Below are 21332 nucleotides of genomic sequence, written 5' to 3'. Positions count from 1 at the left end.
CCCCCGCGCCGGGCACAGAGCCGCCGGTGGTCGGCCAGGTGCAGGTTCACCTCGTCGGAGAGTGGGCCAGTTGGCTCTGACCGAGTCGGGATGGGGCGGGTACAGCTAGTGGTCCACAAACAAGTGGCACAAAGGTGTTTGGGCCTTTCCAGGCAAACATTCCCCCGACGTCCCCCGGAGACACACGCAGCACTGCATACTTTTGCACGGGTCGCGGCTCACATCGAGGCGGCACCCTTGAAACTCTAAGGGCCGCATGGCACGACTCATCAGCCGCTGAACCTCGCTTTCGGAGGCGACACAGAGCGTCTTTTTGGAGCGACCCGGCACGTCTGGTCCCTCGACTACGTAAAACCCTCCTTTAGGGGGCGCCTTGAAGAGTCGCCCGACTGGACATCTGGTAGAGGCGACATCTTTGTGACGTCTAAGGAGGAAATCCCACGTCAGGAGTCCGGGTCGTAGTGTGGTCTCCCGTCGAACAGCTGGGTAATGGCAGGCATTCCTGGCCGGAACTCCCTGCGGAAGTACCTTCGCTACTCTCGCGAGCGTCTCCGGCAAATCGGACTCCCAGACCATTCGCACCATCAGGACACGTCGAATTGGGGTTTTTGGCGGGACCGGTGTCGCAAGTCTCGAGCCTGCACCTTGACTCTCGGGGACAGCCTCTTTACAGCTGCCCCACGCGTTTTGCCTGTGTGGGTGAAACGTTAACTTCCGTGGCCCGTTGCAGAACGCCGGCTAAAGCTTTGCTCGCCTTTGGCGACACACACGCCGTGGCCCGGCTACTTTTGCCACCATCTTCAGTGGTAGGGGTCTTAATGTGTAGCCTCGCTGGCACGAGACACTCGCCCGCTCTTTTTCGGCCGTTGTCGGAGGTGGAAGCGACCGTCTCCTCAACGGCGTGGCGGGAACCACTCGCCAAAGGGTCCTTTAACTACCAGTCTTTTGGGCTTTGACCGTGAAACGTCCTAACTACTAGGTTAGGTACAAGCAACTCGGCACACTTTTCCCGGCAGCGCCCACTCCACTCTGTCCACCGAGGACGGTAACTTCGCGACTGCTGCTCAATTACAGCAGCCTCGCATCTGTTTGTGTTTGCCGTCCAGGGCGTCGTGGCCTTAGGTAGTCCGCGACCTTGCAGACTCGCCGCTAAGACTCGAGGTTTTTCCGTAGGCATCCTTGAGTTTTTCAGGTTTTCTCCGGCTATAAGTGACGAACCAGAAACCTTACGGTCCCCCACGCTACCCGTGGACCTGTCGACTTTGCGATACGGAGGCTACGTGTTTGTGTAATCCGGAGTACGACATGCACGCTTACCCTGGCGGCAATCGGCAGCAGTTAGTGCCCGGCACGGGTGGGTTGCCCCGCTTGCAGAAGTGAAGCTGCGACCTTGGTACGAGGCAACCTCGCGGGCAAGTGTGTCTTGTCCAAAGGCCTTCGACACTGATTGCCTCTCCTCGGACATGCACGTCGGCTTGTGAGTTCTCGGTTGATGGACGCTCTCTCGGCGGCCGGGGTGTGTCTTCTACAGGGGCCCCCCCAAGGTATATCGGACGGTGCTCTTTACTTAGAGGTGGGTAGAAGGGCGTTGTCACGTACCATTTGCGTGAGAGCACAGAGGTGCGGCCGTAGTCTGTGTCGGGCACAGGCCGGAGCAGGCGGTGCGAAAGAACTGACGTCTGCCGGCGTACTCGCCAGCGCCCTGATTGCAGAGACGTGTGACTGACAACACATTCGGTCCTTTCTTTGTTAGGCGAAGGACTCGGTTTCGTTGCGCCGAGGCACTGTTCTCGCGAACAACCGGTACGGCGCGGCAGACCTGGGCCCCTCCATTCATCTGTCGTCTTTTAGATGCACTTATTTTAGGGCCCCTAGATTGGAGGGATATCGTCTAGATCGTAAAGAGAGGTAATATGTAACTCTACTTGAACGACGAGGGAGATTCCGGAACTTACAGTTCATAGACCGCCGGGAGAGGAATCGTCTATTCGATTACAGATATTCCCTTCTTCCACGGAATTAGCGGGAGTATTAAACGGGTCACCGCGCCTCCCCGCGGCTATTTTAAGGGTGGTTGGACCTACTGCGCCTCGAAGGGTCGCGACGGGGTGGTGTACGCATCATAGAGAGTCCAGGGACAGTGGCCTGGACAAGCCTCGTCCGCTTCACGCGGAGGTGCACAACGCTTGGTACGGAGGCGCCGCCACGTGGTGTCTTAAAGGCCGTCGTAATGCGGTTGTGTAGCCGGCAGTCGGTACGAGCAATTAAAAGGGCCTTTGGAAAGTGCCTTTGTGCAGTCCCAAGTGTCAGCATCACCGAGCACTTTTCCCTCAGCCTCGCCGACATAAGTCTTACGCTCAAAGTTAGAATTAATTCCGGTAATTATTGTCTCTCTCAGATTTGTGATTACTGAAGAGACGAACTGCTCGATCGTCTCTTACCGTCGACTTTCGGATGTCCCACAACGGTGTGCTGATTCACCCTTATAGGACACGAAGTCGACGGTAAGGACGATCGTGCAGTTCGTTGATCAGTCACACAATTGGACAGGCAATAATTACAGTTGTGTTAACCTTGTAATACTTATGACTGCGTAGGCTGAGGGAAAAGTGCCGTGATGTGCCTGGGACTGCAAAAGGCTCTTTCCAAAAGGACCCTTTTGCTCGTAATGACTTTGCTACACAAGGCATCCGACGGCCTAAGTCCCCCCCCCCCCCCCCCCCACGTGCGGGCTCCGTAGAGGTGCACCTCCCGCGGACGGACGGCTGTCAAGACTTCCCTGGACTCTTTGATTGTACACCACCGTCGCGACCTTCGAGGCGGCAGTAGGTCCACCACCCTAAATAGCGTCGGTACTAGCTTGGTACCAGTATTATACTCCACTTACATTCTGGGAAGAGGATGTCTGTAATTGTGTCAATAGTACGATTCCTCTCCCGGTCGTCTATGACTGTAGTTGACTCCTCGTCGGTTCGGTAGAGTCACTTACTCTTTTTACGTTTAGCACGATCCCCTACTACGGGCCTAATATACGTGCATCTAAAAGGACGCAGTGATGGAGTGCCAGTCTGCCTGCACCGGTTGTGCGGCAGTGCCTACGGGCAGCGAGTCCATCGTGCCTAACAATAAAGACGATCGTGTTGTCAGGTCCACGTCTCTGCATTCGGATGCTGCGAGTGCCGGTATACGTCAGTTTTTTCGCACGCCTCCGGCCTGGTGCCGACACAGCTCACCTGCACTCTGTGGCTCTCACGCAAATGGTACGTGCAAGGTCCCAGTCTACTTAAAGTAAAGAGGCAACGTCGAGCTGTTTTGTAGTGCCTAGTGCATCCCATTGCGCGAGTCTCACCGAACTCGCAGCCGACGTGCATGTCCGAGGTAAGCAATCGCTGTCGAAAGTCCCCAGGAGCAATAGACTCACTGCTGCCCAGGAGTGCTCGTACCAAGGTCGCAGCTCACTTCTGCAGCGTGCACTCGTTCAAGTACTACTTGCTGCCAATTGCCCAAGTAAGGTGCATGTGGTACTCCGGATATATTACACGGTAAGCCTCCTATTTGTCCAAACTCTAGGGTCACACGTTGTACGATTATGGTCAGTATGTTCCTTGTCGTTTCAGATTTGGTTTTTATAGGTGAGGGAGAAAGTGTTTGTATATCGTCTCGTATTTGTTTATATGGCGGTATTTTGTTTTAGGTATTTCCGATTTGATGAACGATTTTATTCTATTTCTACTGTGGTTGTGTTAATTACTTTATTCAATTGTAGAGTGTAGACTAACTATATATACCCGGTTTTGGTTTCTGGGTGGTTTTCGGGCCTTTATTGGGTGGGTTGTTTGGTTGGCGTTTTCTTCGGTTTTTTAGTTATATCGGCTCAAGCATATCATCCAAATTCACAAGTGTGTATGAATAAACTCGTTAATGTAGGTGTAACGAGGATTCTACTGTTTGTCTCTGATATATACGAGCTGGGTTTGCGTCTGACAACTGAACGCACCTGTCAATCTGAACACGTTCGTCGATTATGCGTGTGTGAGTTGGTCGTCTTCTTTCGTTCAATATATGCCGGATGTTAGTAAGTCCGATGGGTACCAGGGACTTGTCTCCGTCCTTCTGTCACTCCGCTCTCCGCCCGTCTTGGTCTGGGGGTACTCCGCTCTCTTGTCAGTCTCTCTCTTAGTCCCACTAACTGTCGAACATCGCCTAATTGACCAGACGGATTACGAACAGAGACACCGAAGTGGAGCACGTACACAAAGGACGACAAGTGGATGAAAACAAGTCACATTACACACTAGACCGTTGTATCCTTCCTCCCTGGAGTTTTCAAGGGGCTCAATATTAAAGTAAAATTCCTTACTACCGTGGTGGGATCTTGTTTTGTGGAGAGGGGTCTCACGAGGATAACTGCTTGGGTCTGTCCCGTTGTTGCAATGACACGTGGGGACGTATATTTCGGTAAATGGTACTACACAGGTAAGGTTTTTTACTGAGCGATAGTCTCGTCGAACTTTTTGATCTCCTAACGTCTTTCAGGCTAAGTGTAACTTTAATAGTTTGGTTATGTGGGGTTTATTGGTTTTGTGTTTTGACTTGTTTTTGCAGCATAAGAAATGACGGGATTTCGGCGGATAAGAGAAGAGTGTTGGGTACTGATGTTGTTTACTGATGAGAACCGTTGGTAGGACTATTCTTGGTTTAAGAGTCTACATTTACCTGAAGGAGCAGGAGACGGGGTTGGTCCTGTTCGGTGGGATAGAACTGTTTTCGATTTCGTAACGTGCTAATACAAGCGACGGGTAGAGATGGCGACGTAAAATACAAACGATTTACGGTATAGTTTCTAGATAACCCTCCACTGGTGGTATAATTATTTATTAATAAACAAATCCTTGTACTACAGGCAGTTCACCGCGAGTAAGTTTGTCAGCCCCAGAACCTGACCCTCGGCATCTCCAATCTGCCAAGTTCAGAGGTTTGTGCTGGAATTTATATACCTGGGCATTCTAACGATGATACCTCTCTGGGTTATGTGGGTGGGACGACACTCGTCGTGATAACTCTGTTTGCCAGTGGCCGTGAGTTTCGAGACTTCATTGGTGTTACAGTTCATCGGTTTGGTATGCCCTTGGACCAGCATATATTGTAAATTTCTACTTTGTTCTCTAATTCGATATTCTAAATTTTACTAAATCTTGCTATAAAGCATTAACTCTCTTGAACTGCGGTTCAGTGGAGGTTAGATGTTACTCTTTGCTGTAATATTCAGCATTTGGTTTGAACTAGCTAAGAAACTCTCTCGCTACATGGTATCTAGTAACCGTTTCCGTTTGTGTTTATGTCTCGCTTTTTTTCACTTCTATAGGAAGATAAAAAGGGATGGTTGTAATTTTGGACTATGTTCCTGTCAGGGAGTGTGGGCCTGTTGTTCCGGTCCCTCCTCTGTCGGGGGCCGCACAGGCGGAGGTCGCTGCACGGACTCCGGTGCGCAGGTCTCGTAACAACATTAAGAGATCTATGGATCTATGTGCTCTTTGCTTGATTCATGCCTTCCCAGTCCCTTATCACGTACAAGAGCATGGCGCCATGTAGTAGCCAGTTGTGGTGAAGGCATCTGACTTACTTGAACCGAAATGTCTACATGCATAGCAGAAGATGGCATCTTTTTTACATGAATATTCCAGCCAATCTCTATTTTGAAACCATGAGCTACAAAATGAGCGCCTTACCACACTGTACAGGCGAGTTGGGTACTTTTTTTAATATACCTGGGCAGGCTTTGATTTGCCGAGGTCCTCTGGCACTTGCGGGCCGCTGAGGGGTGGCGGTGTTTGGGGCAATGAAGACGGCTGCGGCTGCTCCGCCTACGTGGGCGAGGCGGGCAAAGCCGGCGAGTCGGGCGTTAGTGTCCACAACAGTGGCCGCGGGTAACGTAATGTCCCCATGATCTGAACTGTTATTACCTGCAGTAGATGCAGTGTTACTGCTGGCGATAAGGGCTGGTTGTTTTAACCATTTTCTGATGTCCACCATTGACTGCTGTGTAAGCACTTTGCAAATGACGAACGCACAGCGGCAAAGGTCACGCATACCTGACATAATAACGTTACTTACCGTTTAAATTGACTTTTCATTTTTCAAATGAGGGTGCATAACGACTCAACTGAGGGTGCAATGCACCCTTATGCACCCCCGTAGAACCGTTCCTGCTTAGACATACATTTAAAGTATATATTTTTGAATGTTTTGCATATAAAAACAGTATGGATCAGTTGGGTTTAAGAGATTTAAAGACCAGCTTTCCACACCTCTGTGCCTTTGTGATATCTGGCATCTTATTCATCTACCTAAGCAGCTATCCCCATATAACAGTACTTTGCTAGTGTTGTGAAAATGGCCTACTGTGTACAGATCTGTTCTGCACCTCTCCACGCTGTTGTCACTTCCACTGAAATCAATCTGGCAGGGAAAAGATTAGAGCATTGATTTGAAGCCGGTGAGTAATACTACTGCAGAAAGCATACATCAAAAGCCTGTAATGTGGTGGGACAGAAAAGGCCGTTGATTTCTTATTTATGGCCTTATTTCTGGATCGTCTCTTTCCGTGGCAGAGGAGTCGGAAAGAGAGAGGGAGAGGCTGTGAGAAAGGAGAGTCGGCGAGGGATAATGATGCAGGAAGAAAGGCAGAAAAGAGGCTGTGACATAACAGAAAGGAAAAGACAATCCTAACTAAAGGAAGGTGACAGTTGGAGTCGAGTGGAAGGTAGAACAAACTAGCCTGAGCAACTCTTCTCTATGTTTCTCCTCCTCTGCTGTCATGACCTTCCCTCCTTCCGTCTCCTCTCCTCTTCTGACCTTTTAGACTATAATGGAATCAGTACCATCTGTCTTAGCTACATCTCAGGGAGGAAACAGCATGCGGTAAGCCGTATCTCTGTGAACTCAAGTGACATAGAGGAAGAAAAAGAGAGGAATATTTATTTTATGGACGTATTAATCTGGCCAAGGGTCATATGTCATGACTGCTGATTTTTGACGGACACTTGGTCAAACGTCAGTGAACCCCAAGTCTTGAAAACAGCCCTCCTCTATTGAATCTACTTGTACAGGCATACATTGAGTTTTGTATTGATATATATTATATGGTGTCAAATGTCAGGCGACAACTATCATTCAATAATTCAATGTGTTTTATACCTCAGGCAAGGGCATTCAAACGTATTATTATATTTGTTGCAATTAATGTAAGTGTCACCAGTGTCAAGGTGTGTTTTACTCGAACTTGAATGGATGCAATGTACAGCCTCTTAGAAACAAATTATTGGGGTCAATGGCAGGAATCTTTCATTTGTTAAAATACGAAAGTGATTCTGCTCAGCATAGGAAAACAGTTCGTAGAAGAGACACGAGGATAAATGTTCAAATTACATCATTCAAGTTTGTCAAAGGGTGCAAGGAGTGGCTTGGCACCCACACTCTCAGACACACTGGAGCCAATAAGAAGTGACCTAGTTAGCGTAACCTATATGCAATGTATCAGAAAAGGAAGATATCTATCTACATATCTATAGGTATGAACATGTACAAATGATACAATGATATACTGTAAGGGGTAAGTCACAAGCAGAAAATGGCAGAACTCTATGCGACCTCTGCTTGATGAAGAGACATCTTGCAAACGTATTAAAATCTGAAAAAGACAATGAATGAATGAATGAATGAGTGAATTAATATTTATTTCCATCAGTTAAGGTTATGTGTGTTTAAAGGATTTGTTCATCGAGATAAGCAGTAGGTTCTCCAGTTGGAAAACCTTTACACCATTTTATAATAACAGGGCTCAACACTAGTCACATGCTTCATGTACCACTTCAGCAAAGTAAAAACGTTGTTTTGCGATATTTAAAGTTTTTAATTAAATGTTTAGCATGTCTATACAGCATTTTATTTGTTTAATTCTATAATCTCTGACTTTTTTGCCGTCCGTCAGGAACTGAATTTCAAAATAAAGTCACCGGAAACAGACGTAGGTCTATATATATGGGACATTTCGATCGTCATTGCGATACACACCCACTGAACTGATTATCCAAGATCCTCAGCTATGGGTGAAGCTCAATGATTTGGATGTTTTAGCCGCAATGCACGTTGGGATTAGGTCTAAATGCGATATGAAATCCGAAAAACATTTTAAAAAAGAAAAGAAAAGAATACTTTAATCGGAGAGTGCTTTCTTTTCTCTTTGAAAGTCATCACATAACGGCATTGTAATACACGGTTCGGCTGCATTAAATAGTACACATCCGCCGTAGTTCTTTATTTATAAAGCCCTGATTAGAAGACTTCTAGACAACTGCCACCGAAACTGAATATGTGACGTGGATCATAAATATAACAGCAATTAAACAACATCTTAAATTTCTCTTCACACAATACGTCTCCTGTATCAATACTAATTTGGCTGACTTGTATATTTGATCCAATTGGTAGATAGGCTATATTTACACCATAACGGTGCACAGCTGATAGACAGGGACTGGTAGTTTTTAAAGATATTACTGATTTTCTTTGAATATAAGAATGTAAATACTGAGTTGAGAGAATAGTCAGGGGTTTTGGGTGATGGGAGACACATCTATGGAATCAGAATTTCAATAGCTTACCATTAAATGACTGATATACCTTTCTGTCTGTGATGTTTTACAAATCAGATATTAATGTGTAGAAGTAAAACATGTGAAATCATATAGCAATATCGTGTAAACAGATGTGAAAACATGAATAAAACTACACATCTTTAGATGTTATACATACATAAGTGTCTTACACTAATAATACAAAGTTATTATGGCATTGTATGCTGTGTATACCTTATTTGTAACATCTTCAGAAACTACCTTTCCAACTCCTCAACAGTTGCCTGTCTTCGACTGTTGTAGGCAGGGCCGGCTCTAGACAATTTGCAGCCCTAGGAGAGATTTGAGTTGGCGCCCCAGCCAGAGAATCATACAATAGAAAAGATAAAGATCAATAGAGTATCCAAGGAATACACAAAAGAATGGGGGGTGGACGTCACATCCTCTAGGGGGGTCCGGAGGTATGCCCCCCCGGGAAGATTTTTTTAACATTTTAAAGGTCAGATGTCATGCTTTTCTGGTTATTACCCGTCCCCTTCTGTGTTATGAAGGTTTTTCTGCATGTAAACGGTGTGCAGAGTCAAAACCCTCAAAGTACACCCTGTAGCAAGTAAAACTCTAAAACGGAAAATACCTCCCCAAAACGCCTCGTTGGTGAAACGTCATCATCCATTTGATTCTTCCTAAGAATGGGCCAGTCCGTGGAGCCATTACGTTACGTCCGCGGAGCCGTTACGTTAAGCCCCCGCTGATTGGTCCAAATTGACTATTCTACACACACACTCTCAGTGCAGGCAGCCCTGCTGATTTCTGCTCCTAGCTGCAGGCTGATAATGCGAAAACCAATGTGAGTTTGGAAAATTGTACAGTATTTTTCTATTTTAGTATACCTCAACAATGGAATTATGATCAGTGGAAATGGCCATGACATGTTACCTTTAAAGTAAAATGCTTCAATCTGGTGCACTTTAAGCAGAATTACTACTAGATCTAGGGGGTACAACTCTAAACACCCATATGAAAAAGATTGGTTTACATTTTATTAATCANTTTCTAATAAAGGCGCCGTGTGGAAGTCTATACTAAAGTAGATCAATATGTCTGGTTATCTTTATTTACTTTTTGTCCAACTTTATCGGATGCAATATGTCATACAGTCAATTTTGTTCTTATGTCTAAATTTTCCGCTCACTAACATTTTATAGGTATTTCTTTTCTTTTAGACAAATGTCCTAAAGACAAAGTATAACCCACGACTCTCTCCATTAGGTATCTAGATAAGTACGAGAGGTTCAGGTGGTCTAACTACGAAAGTTTGAAGTTATAAATTTTTTTTAGAAGGGCCCCTCGGTAGGGGGGCTGGGGGGATCTTCTCACTCCAAGGCGGGGGGGTTATCGTGAAATGGGACTGGATATACGGCACTCGACTAATACCTCGGTGGTAACATTGTCATTAATCTACCGTTAATTCGAATATATTTCCCGGAAGTATAACCTCGAAACAGACCGGCAGAAAAAGTGAGTTAAGACGTTATCCATCTAGAGCGGAAAAGTGGATCCGGCTTCCATCACTAGAACCCGAATTTTTCCAATCCACTGTGACGACATTTAGTTGACTTTATATTGGAATGAACACAAACGCAAGAATTAGTTCATAAAAGAGAAAGGTTTAATCCCCAACTTATTGATGACAAAACCGTTCTAATCTAAACACTCAGAGTCCTTTAGCTCACCTGAGCCCCTCAGTCTGACAGGGGAAGACTCTCCTCCAGCTTGTTGTGGAAACAGCTCCTTATGGCCGTTAGTGCAGCTAGCTAACCAGATGCTAACATCACGGTCCCCGCTAGCACCGGTCCCTCTCTCTCCCTCTCCCTCTCGCCCTCTCTCTCTCTCACACTAAATGCGCTATTGCCACACACACACACACACACACACACACACACACACACACACACACACACACACACACACACACACACACACACACACACACACACACACACACACACACGCACACACAAAGAGCCAAGCTTGAATGACACAAGCACACGTGTATTTCCATGCAACTCTCTGATTGGTCCGGTGACTTGCCTCTGTTGCGTTCAGTGAACACGGGAAATTACAGTCCTACCGTTGTCTCTTGTATCATGATGAGGTTCACGTAAAGCACGGTTAATGTATTATATTATTGAGGTGTCTCAAATATACGTCAATCAAGTGGCACCTGCTAACGGGGTGGTGGATGATAGGTTTACATCTAAAATCGTATTTTTCAAACATTATTATTTTAATTTAATTTTTCTTTCTTTTGTTACTTTTTTTTTTAAAGGTCCGCGATCTACCCGCACCACACTCGTCGATCGCGATCGACTGGTTGGCGACCACTGATTTACAGGATAAACCCTTGATTACCTGTTCAATGCTAGGTTTTTCAAACGGAGGACTCTCCTGTGCTTCTAACATTGGCTTTCCCATCTGTAGGATTGATTTCCTCAACAGCTGAAACATAAGCAGTAAAGGGGGGATGTTAACATGTACACATTGCTGGTTGTAAAACCACGTTTTTGTATGTTTGGATTGTAAAAGCGGACACTTACTTTGAAAAGGGAAAAGTAGACCTGTTTAGTGTCAGCATCCTCCTCTTTGTGAACACATGTGTAGAGGTATTCCACATCCAGGACTATACCTAGAAGTCGGTTCATTTCCTCCTCGGAAACATTTTCTAGATGGGTCACATGGTCACCTAGGAAATAAATAATAAACCTTAAAATGGTATAGGCAAAACAGCTGATTATAATATAGTATCAATATCAGCTGTATGTTTAATTACTAGACTGGCTGACATACCCAAGGTGTGAGAACAACTCCGGCAAGGCTCCTGCAGGCTGACTGTGCTGGACGGCTGGTCAGTTCGCGGGGGCGTAGGAGGGGGGTTCTGACTCTTCCAGCCGTTACACTTACAGGCTCCCTCTGCCTAGGAAAAACAATCAGGAGAACAGATCAGGACCAACCTACTTTATTTAATTAACCACCTTTTTATCTGTGAAACACATCATTCATACTTGCTGTTGATGCAAGTTGAAGTGATCTTTTAAGAAAACACTTTAGGTAGAGTAGCTGATTTCAGTCACTCGCACACTTTAACCGCTTTTTAGTCAGTGCCGAATTATAATTATAATTTCTTATAAATATATATTTTTATAAATGGGCCAAAGCTTCATTAACATATATTTAAGAGCATCTTTGGCCTGTCAGCGTCAGCTGGAGCTGCCTCACTGAGCATGCGCATTGAAACAAAAACAAACTCCGCCCCTTCAGCAGCTGTCACCCTGTCAAAACAAAGACCCCGTCCCACTCTGCGGATGATTTACTGCATAAAACCAATAAAATACTGTCTATTTAACGCCGTGCGTTGACAGACGGCACGGAGACACAGTATCGTTTCCCGTGTAACGCCACGGACCGTGCACGAACACAAACAGTGGGATCATGCAGCCATTCTGCACACAGCCAGCTACTCCCAAGTAACAGCGCCAAGCCAATGTTTACGTTCACCGACCCCCCACCTAGACAGAAATATAGTAACATTACACATCCAGCGGAAAGCTTGCACCTGAGAGGCCTCTGCTTAAGAGTTCTGCAGAAATAACGCTTTCATTAACTATATTATTAATATCCCTCTTTCAATAATCGGTCTGTGCATGCAAAATGAAAAAAATGAAGTGCGGCAATGGCTTCCTTTGCTGCGCTTGCATTTTGTAAACTATTGCAACCAAACCCAGGAAATAGGATTAATTAAGAATAAATCCATGAAACCAGTGTTTTAAGAGTCAGGCATCTGCAGGTATCGCTTACTTTGCAGGACGAATAAACTCCGAGTTTTTCCAGTTTCTTCGGCCGAGGTGAAGAGCGGAGTTGCGCCTTCTTTACGGCGATACGTGCGGATCCTCCAGCGGCGCCCTCCGTCCCCCCGGCTCCCGGAGCGGCCGGGACCAGGCCCGCCGCCCCGATGGCCGGCGAACCTTGCTGAATCCCAGCGCTGTCGGCCATGATTCACACGGACCCCCGACGGGACCCCCGGCCCGGGTTATATTCGCTCTGCCGTCCTCTCTATTCCACAAGCGGAGGATCAGACATGGCGCTCATCCTTATTTTTTAATTTCTCACTGTAGGCCCATTTTCCTCCGCTAGGGGACTCAAGTGGGATAGGCCAAATTCACTACAATTCAGAGGATAGGTCACAAAATGCACCCGTTTGTAGCAAATGTTCAAGGTCAAACTTAATAGGAAAAATGTGGCTTACCATGCTGAGCCTTATCTGAGCACACAGTGACTAGTGAACCGTGTTTATTCAAGGCTTGCATACAGGAATTAGTCAAATTAATAGAAAAACCCTATATTAATAGAACATTAAAACGACCTATATGGGTAGGGATGATGAGAGTTAAACTGTATGTCATAACCTATAAAATAACTAACATCGACGTGTTTTTTTTGGGGGGGGGGGGGGAGTTCGACACACACAAAGTCTGATGACAATAATAAATGATCAAATTGATTTCAGTATTTATTTGGTCATTACATAACAGTACTGTAAAATGCTTGCATTTAAAGGTTCTCAGGTGCAATTAAGTGTTAATGAAAAAAAAACATACAATTTACATCCTTATTATGTTTTAATTCATTTATTTATGAATGACCATCGTGCCAGCTGATAGTTGTTACACGTTTCCTACAATATCTTCACAAGACTACTGAGATGTTAAAAAGGCAGACAGTTGGTTAATCAAACTGTTTTGTATTAGTTCTGCCTTCTCTGGAGCTTTTACAATCAGCGTTTCTGGAAGTTCAGATCTACTTACAGGGAGAAATGTGGACAAGTAGCCTGATACCACTAAAAACGAGATTAGTGAATTTGTGAGAGATAATGTTAAAAATATAAACCAAAATATTTGGATATTATTTTTTTTCTTTTGAGAAAAAGGGTACAAGACAGACATCTAAATAAATGCAATTTCCTTTTTTGTTAATAACACTACATACATTTATAAAGACCACCACTGATTATAATTTAACCATTTGTGTGAAAAAAGTTACAGCAACCAAACTCCAAACCCAGATTGTAGCTGTTATTTTCTGCTAACTGTACAGTTTTTTAGATAGATTTTCTCCCTAGCAAGCATTAGTCCTGTCACTGGTAAATCGAAAAAAAGTAGACTACACTGCAACACCCTATTTACAGTATATTATTTATATATTTATATTTTTATATATATATTTATATCACACTGGCTGTAATTATGACAAGATATAGTAATGAGCATCATTAGTGCAAGGCATGAGTAAGACCTGGAAAAAGAGTTATTGACCACATGTATGTATATGTGCGTGTGTGCATGTGTCGCTGTATGTAACAATGTCAAGTGTGGGGGTGGGACAGGGGGGAAAAAGTGTGCTCAACACAGGTGACGGACAGGTGTAACAGACTGTGTGTGTTTATGTACAGTTATGTTTATGTCTGACACAGTTCAGAGGGAGGAAGTCAACGTAATGTGTGTGTTCATGTGCAAATGTGTTCAAACCTCACACAAACACACACAAACGGGCACGTGTGAGTGAGTCAATGGATGAAATCTGTCATCTGCCAGCCAGCCCAGGCCTAGTTTGTACACACTGTGACGCACAAATGTTTCTAAAGAATTTCCTAAACAGGAGAAGATGACTAATATTTATGATTCAAAATGGTGATTATGAAGCAGCCTTACATATTGCAACTCCCAACCCTCTACCATCACCTTTTGCTTTTAACAGGTGCAAACCTAGCAGGGGTCCGACAACATTAACACAGTAGAATAGGTAATCTGCATAAACAAAACCATCCAAAGCAGAAACCAAGAGACCCGAGGATAACCACAAAGAGATGGTCTGCACAAGATGTATCAACGGACACTGCATCAGGAGATTGTGACCTCAGAGGCCCCGGCGCCTTGTTGTGGAGAAAGCTGTGTGGAGCAGGGTTTTCTTTTTTTATTGTGCTGCATTGGTCCTTGCAGACACTCAAGTCACAGAGTAAATACTGTGAAACATTGCACAATGCCACTATGGACAGCTAGAAGCAGGCATGGCCCCAGAATGGAGCTTTAGAGAAATATACACTAGTGCTACTTTAGGTTAAGTAGGGGAAAGGGCCTGGAAAACACAGGCCTTTCCTCTTTCTCAGATCACAATAGTACCCTCCTCTTCTATGATAGACCTTTGTTTCTGTGCTGCTGCAGACTAATTGTTTTAATTTTTCTATTTTAATTTTTCTATTTTAGGCCATATAGGTAGTTTTGTGCATCCATCCTTTTGACAATAATAAGTAACAAGATTATCAAAAAGAACAAAAACAGAAGACCAGAATAAGAAATGCAGTAGTAAAGTCTTAAGCTATCCCATAATAGGGAAGTAACCACTTCCTCTTAATGAGAAGAAAGGATATGGAAGGCAGGGTGCACTAACATCTCTAATATCTGCTATCGTTAATCTATCAATAATAATTGATAGATGTAACAAGCTGGATGGCGGAAAAGAAGAAAAAGATTGGTTATGAGGCATAATCGGGTAGCAGCGGAACCGTGATGGAGGAAAAGAGGCGTGGCCGTGTGAAGAGATCAGTGTAATGGCATTGAGTTCGTTACTGCAAAAAGAAAGGGGGGGCACAGGGTATATTTTCTTGTTTTGCAGGAAGAGGGATAAGAGTACACCACATTGCATTAGTAACTGCGGTGGCATTCAGGACATCGGCCGCATTAGTTACTGCTCTACAGGTGGTTGGAGGGCGGGGGCCTTCACGTTAGGTACTGCAGCACGGAGCCTTGGCCGGCGGCGCAGGTGTCAGGTCCACCACCCGGCTCCGCCCACTGTTAGCCCCCGCAGCCTGGGGCTCACTCTTCGGCAATCTCTTGGCTTAAGGGAAAAGCAAAACTATACTTAATAACAAAATAAACTGCAACTTTTTATCTGCAGGGTGCAGTGGTATACGTTCTATAACTCAAAATAATCTATTTATCAAAATCTATACGTTTCAAGAATTACCCACCAATAGCCATAAATATCTCGTTCACATTCATAGATGTCTTGGCCGACGTCTCCATGAAAAGTAAGCTGTTGTCATCTGCGTAGGATTGGGCATCCTGTCAACATAGTGTAAAGACCATGAGTACACATGCAAGTTTTTAAAAACAATTAAAACAATTAGACGGAATAAATCACTTGTGTGGGTCTTGGATTCATTACATTTCATTTAGCTGACGCTTTTATCCAAAGCGACTTACAATAACATAAAAGAAAATTGAGACAAAATATAGATATCTATGAGAAGTAAGAGATTAGGGGGGTGTATCACAAACTATCACAAACGTATAGTGGCCTTATCTGGCTGGAGAGAGCTTGAGACTCCATACAGAGACATTGGGAACAACAACAGTGATTATCTGCTCTGTTAACACAGGCTTTGATCATCAGGCTCTGTGCACGGTCCCAATAAAGGGGCATTATTTGCCTTTTCTATAGCACAACATAGACAGATTGCATGAACCGTACTTGTGCTATTATATATAAAACATTTAAATATAATGTATTGGCCCATATATTGACTACTGACAATAGAATAACGCTATTTTAAAATGGGGTTGATTAGACAAAGGTGCTTTCAGTCTGAAAATCTGAACATAAGTACGACTATAACCCTAATTTCACTTCATGGTACACCCCTCAGTATTTCCAACAAACTCAAAGCTAATACCGACTGTACGACGCAGTTTCTTTGTTTGTTTGTTTGTTTGTTTGCTCTGACCTGGAAGTCGACAGCTCTCTTGGTTGCCAGGTCGGCCTTGTTGCCTGACAGAGCGATGACTATGTTAGGGCTGGCTTGTCTTTGCAGCTCCTTCACCCAGTTCTTAGCCCGGGCAAAGGACTCCTACAAATAGAACATATTGTGTTATCTGTCATTTCATTCATGTGATCAGTAAGTTCAATAGATATTTCCATTAAAAATCGAATTTTTAACATTGGCAATCAACCGCACTTCAACTTGATGTATACTCCAGAAGAAATCTGACATTTAATCTTGAGGGCAGCATTATGCTCATCTCTCCAACGTTAAGTGAGAGTACAATGTTGGAAAACTGTGAAAAGAATTTATCCAAGGGGGAATCAACTTGCCTCGTTCGTGATGTCGTAGACCACGATGGCGGCTTGTGCTCCTCTGTAATACATGGGGGCCAAACTGTGGTAACGCTCCTGACCGGCAGTGTCCCAGATTTCAAACTTCACCGTTGTGTCATCTAGACACACTGTCTGGGTGAGAAAGGCAGCTGAAAGAAAAGGATAAGCAAAGGGGTGAATAAGCATTAGATAATCAATATTGACACCAGAACAACACTACTTTATAACGCCATGGAAACAATATAAGTCATAAATATATGAAAACAAGAATTGTACATTTTGCAAGACCAAAATATTTAATTTTTTCGACTTTTGCCGCAAAGTATTTCTATAAATGACACTTGTGGCTTAATTCAAGCGCTAATTTACAAACAGTTAACTTCTACAATTATGTTTTTTTTTTACTTTTAAAATGTTTCTTTTTAAGGCGCTGTCATTACAATAGCAAAGCACCAAATGAGCTAGATGAAAGACTGTCATCAATCTCACATAATTGAGTTACAACCAACTAGCAGCTATTGAGACATAGTGTGTTGATATGAAGCTGACCTCCTATCGTGCTCTCCTGGAATTCATGGAATTGCCCTTTAACGAATCGGAGCACTAAGCTGGACTTCCCCACGGCTGACTCCCCCAACAGCACCAGCTTAAACTGACAGATCTTGTTCCCTGCATTGGGTCCGTTGGGTCTCGTAGCTCCTCCCCGATTGGCCATGACCAAGTCAGATCCCCCGCTGTCCTGTGTGCCAAACCTCACAAGGAGGACTTCTACTTCAACATGCAAGAAAAGAGATATCAAGGAGTAAGGAACATGTGTGGAACTTGGCTCAAAATAAACAAAACTGCTAACATTTATTGTACTGCTAAACACTTCTATGTGAGATGTTAGAAAGATCAGGTCACGTATTTCTAATTCCCATCTGAGATATTGCGTTGGGATATCAATTCAATGGGAGGGAAAAATGGACAGACAACCATAACACTCGAAAACATTGAGTCCTCTGCTGTTGCAGGCGATGGAACTTAAAATAACAAGACTGTCCAAAAGCAGGAAACAACAGTGAGAAAAGAACATCAAGGGCAACAAACCAAACAAGTAAATGACAACAATCATACAAACTAGAGTTAAATCAATAGATAGACTGGTTAAACTATTGGAATTAATTATTAGGGAGGCCTTTATTTGGGAACATATAACTATACATCAGTTGGATAATTATTGGTTTAGTCCGTAATTCATATTTTTCTAACATATTAATTTAGTAGAGTATCATAAGAAACACCAGCCAGCATCATCCCTAATTTGAGAAAGTTAGGATAGTTCTGTCTGGTTCTACCTGACAGACAACCCCATAAGCATGCCTTGCCTTTATGAATGCAATTATAAAAAAGGCGAAGAGAACATTAAGCAAAGGAAGCCTTGTTAAGAACCGGAGGAGTTTCACGAGTTTTCACAAGATTTCACCCACACGCATTTCTTGAGTGTCTTGACTGCAAGAACCTCTGTATGGATACATGCCAAGCATTCATGAATAGTTTAGTAACTTATTTAGGATTAAACTTGCTGACTCATTTAACAAGAGATGGGTGTTGTCAGAACATAATCCCAGTCTATATCTGGTTTTCAGGGAGAATTTGTCTGTGGAATCTTATCCCTGACCGCAAAAAACACTATTATGACTTAACCGTCCACGTCACATTAACTCCCTTAACCAGGTAAAAGATAAATAAGCAATAACATACAATGGATCTACCAAAAAGCCCCTCTGTAAAGCACATCTTAGACATTGTTGATGATATTGGAGAGGTGTTCACGGCCTCTATGGTGAGGTCTGAAGCCATAGTTTAAGCCTGTTTATGCTAAACCTTAAGTTTTGGTGCAAAATCAGAGGCAACGCTAAATTAATATCAACATTGTGACAGATGGTTCACACACATGTCAAATTAATTTGTCAACATACCAAAAAAAAACTCAATACATTGAAAATAACATGATCTAGGACAGAAAGCCCATGAACGTTACTATTAAGTTTCGCTTCAGAGGATATGAAATCAAGCATTTATTATTTGTTTTCCAAACACATTTGACAAGTGATGAAGCAAGAAGAAAGCAATTATGCTAAGACACACCTGGGTGAAAAACTAACTGCGTGTACTCAAGACAGGGACTGTCAACAAATGCTGCGCACTGCAATGTTCGACATTTGTGACCGTCGTTAGTTGAATGCAAACACACTTGCTTATAATAGCTGTAGTCATGTATCCGTTTTCGTTCACTAGCTAGTTAGCGTACTTGTTTTTAGCCTAACACAGCTCTTTAACTGACTAGCAACTTTAGCCTCCCAGCCACTTTCAGAAAAGCACCTAAAACGACAGGGTCAACTTTCAAATAAATACAAAAATACGATTGCATAACAGGCCAGTCGTTGTATTGTCATGAACGACAAGAAACTGAAATGTTTTGTTGGCTGACTAAGTTATTTAATGGGGAGTAGCCAACCCCCAATTAACAAACATTGACATTAGCTTGTTAGCATTGTTAGCATTCCACCCACTGACCTGATAACACCCATTTAGCTGTTAGCTGTCACAAAGTCAACTGTAAGCCTGTCATTCAGCTTGCTATACCAGACATTACTGGCCACTTACTAATGACAACATATCAACAACAAATAGGAAAAGCTGGACCCAGTAAGACGTATAAAAAGGCCTGTATTTCTGCATTCCCTTAGCTATCAAACATCACCGATACTAGCTACAGGCAATAGCACAAGCTAACTTGAGTCCCCCGTGAGCGTTAGCCAGTCAGCCAGCTGGAAACCACAACTTGCCGATTCATGTCAAGTACTCTACCTGAGAGCCAGACGATGTTTTTAAATTTAAATACCACTGATGCAGTATTTACACACGGAACCCGGGACACTGTGAACCAAGAAAACAGTTTCAACAATCCCGTCACGTCTCCTCCTTTCTTTCTTCTCGCAACTCCCCTCAGAACCAAAACACAAACAAGCTCTTCCGCCCCCCGTGCCACGTCACACAGCACGAGCACGCTGCCCTCCAGGAAGGAGTTTTCAGCTTAACATAACATAATAACATAACACAACATAACATAAATAGTTATTATGCAATATTTTATTTCTATTCTGTTTCTTTTAGTAATATTTTGTATTTTTTTATATATTTATGTTGCATTGTTGAAGGCGCCTGGGACGATGGATTTTCATTGCCATAACTACACTGTAGCAGTAGCTACTGTGGATATGACAATAAAGTATTTTGATCTTTGAATAGCGCTGCAACTTCTAGTAACAGACACTATTGGAATATTCACTTGAGTGGTAATTAATTTAGATAACACTAAGGGTTGCTATTTTTTTTAAATAATAAAGTAACCATGCAACTGAACTTATAGGAAGCTACCTTTTGGCCTGTTTTCAATTTTTTTTAACCCTATCACACAGAGCTGCAAACAGTTCAAAAAGAGAATTACTTTTATATTTCAGATGCAATCACTCATCAAAGGCCTTGAGAGGTAGAGGTATCCAGTATTTCACAAGAACAGGCAAAACTATTAAAATAAATAGTTTGAGAAAAACAGAAACATCCTAGCAAACAGGTTGCATGCATAAAGGTTTGGCTATATTTCTTGCAATAAACATTTTGGGAAAGTTGCCAGATGTTTATTTTAATGAAACCTACAAAGACCCTCTAAGAAACGTTCCCAGTTACCAAAACTGGTTTTCAGACACATTTGATTAGCCTAAAGATGAATTTAAGATAAGATTGAAAGGAGCAGATTTACAAATGTAATAAGCATACAGTAGATTTAAAGGTCCCATGTCATGGCCATTTCTACTGATCATAATTCCATTGTTGAGGTATACTAAAATAGATTTATATTGTTCAATTTTCCAAACTCACATTGGTTTCTCATGCCAGTGGCCGTCGGCGAGACAGCGAGACACAGCGAAACCCAGCCCGAAACCAGCCCGAGCACACACACACCCGCAGCCTGGCTGGGAGTTTGTGTGTGCGCTCACACACAGACTCACCTCGCCGCGTCCCGCTGTCTCAGGGAGGAGAAATCGGCGGAGCTGCAGCTGAGAAAAGATTGAGTGTGTGTGTGTGTGTGTGTGTGTGTGACTTAACGTTAGGGCTCCTCGGACGTAACGGCTCCACGGATTGGTCCATTTGGACCAATGGGTCCATTTGGGTATGAGCACGTCACTGTACCCAGGAAGAAAACAAAAGAAAAAGATAAATCTCCAACGAGGCGTTCTGGAGCAGCATAGACAGGTCTTTTCTGTGTTAGAGTTGTACTCGCTACAGGGTGTACTTTGAGGGTTTGTCACTTTGCAGACCGTTTACATGCATAAAACCTTCATAACACACAAGGGGACGGGTAATAACCGGTAAAGCATGACATGGGACCTTTAAAGAATATTTTAATGGGTTGGTTTGGATATTTTGCAGTGTGGTATGAGG

General features: G+C 43.5%; 2 protein-coding genes across 3 annotated transcripts in view; both read right to left on the bottom strand.

Moving 5' to 3' along the window:
• kat2b (K(lysine) acetyltransferase 2B) overlaps positions 1 to 12795 on the bottom strand; it is a 19749-nt gene extending 6954 nt beyond the window's left edge. Inside the window, exons 1-4 of the mRNA XM_010780253.1 lie at positions 12492 to 12795; positions 11484 to 11610; positions 11234 to 11379; positions 11049 to 11135 (exon numbers count right to left, since the gene is read on the bottom strand). Coding sequence (XP_010778555.1) covers positions 11049 to 11135; positions 11234 to 11379; positions 11484 to 11610; positions 12492 to 12686 — 555 coding nt within the window. The 5' untranslated portion in view covers positions 12687 to 12795. The remainder of the gene's footprint in view (positions 1 to 11048; positions 11136 to 11233; positions 11380 to 11483; positions 11611 to 12491) is intronic.
• A 395-nt stretch (positions 12796 to 13190) lies between these two features.
• On the bottom strand, positions 13191 to 19849 carry LOC104953323 (ras-related protein Rab-5A). 2 transcript variants are annotated; one of them, XM_010780248.1, is made up of 6 exons: positions 19698 to 19849; positions 17394 to 17612; positions 16842 to 16993; positions 16474 to 16596; positions 15718 to 15811; positions 13191 to 15584 (listed from the first exon to the last, which is right to left on the bottom strand). In XM_010780248.1, exons 2-6 carry the CDS (start codon positions 17557 to 17559, stop codon positions 15472 to 15474), a joined length of 648 nt encoding a protein of 215 aa, XP_010778550.1. In that variant the 5' UTR covers positions 17560 to 17612; positions 19698 to 19849; the 3' UTR covers positions 13191 to 15471. The 2 variants fall into 2 exon arrangements, with proteins under 2 accessions (XP_010778550.1, XP_010778551.1); XM_010780249.1 differs by having other exon boundaries at positions 19732 to 19848.
• Positions 19850 to 21332: the final 1483 nt, after the last annotated feature.

The sequence above is a fragment of the Notothenia coriiceps genome, unplaced genomic scaffold, assembly GCF_000735185.1.
Source record: "Notothenia coriiceps isolate Sejong01 unplaced genomic scaffold, NC01 NC01_scaffold00021525, whole genome shotgun sequence".
Taxonomy (NCBI): Eukaryota; Metazoa; Chordata; class Actinopteri; order Perciformes; family Nototheniidae; genus Notothenia; species Notothenia coriiceps.
The sequence above is the reverse complement of the archived record's forward strand: the minus strand, read 5'-3'. Positions and strand labels throughout refer to the sequence as shown.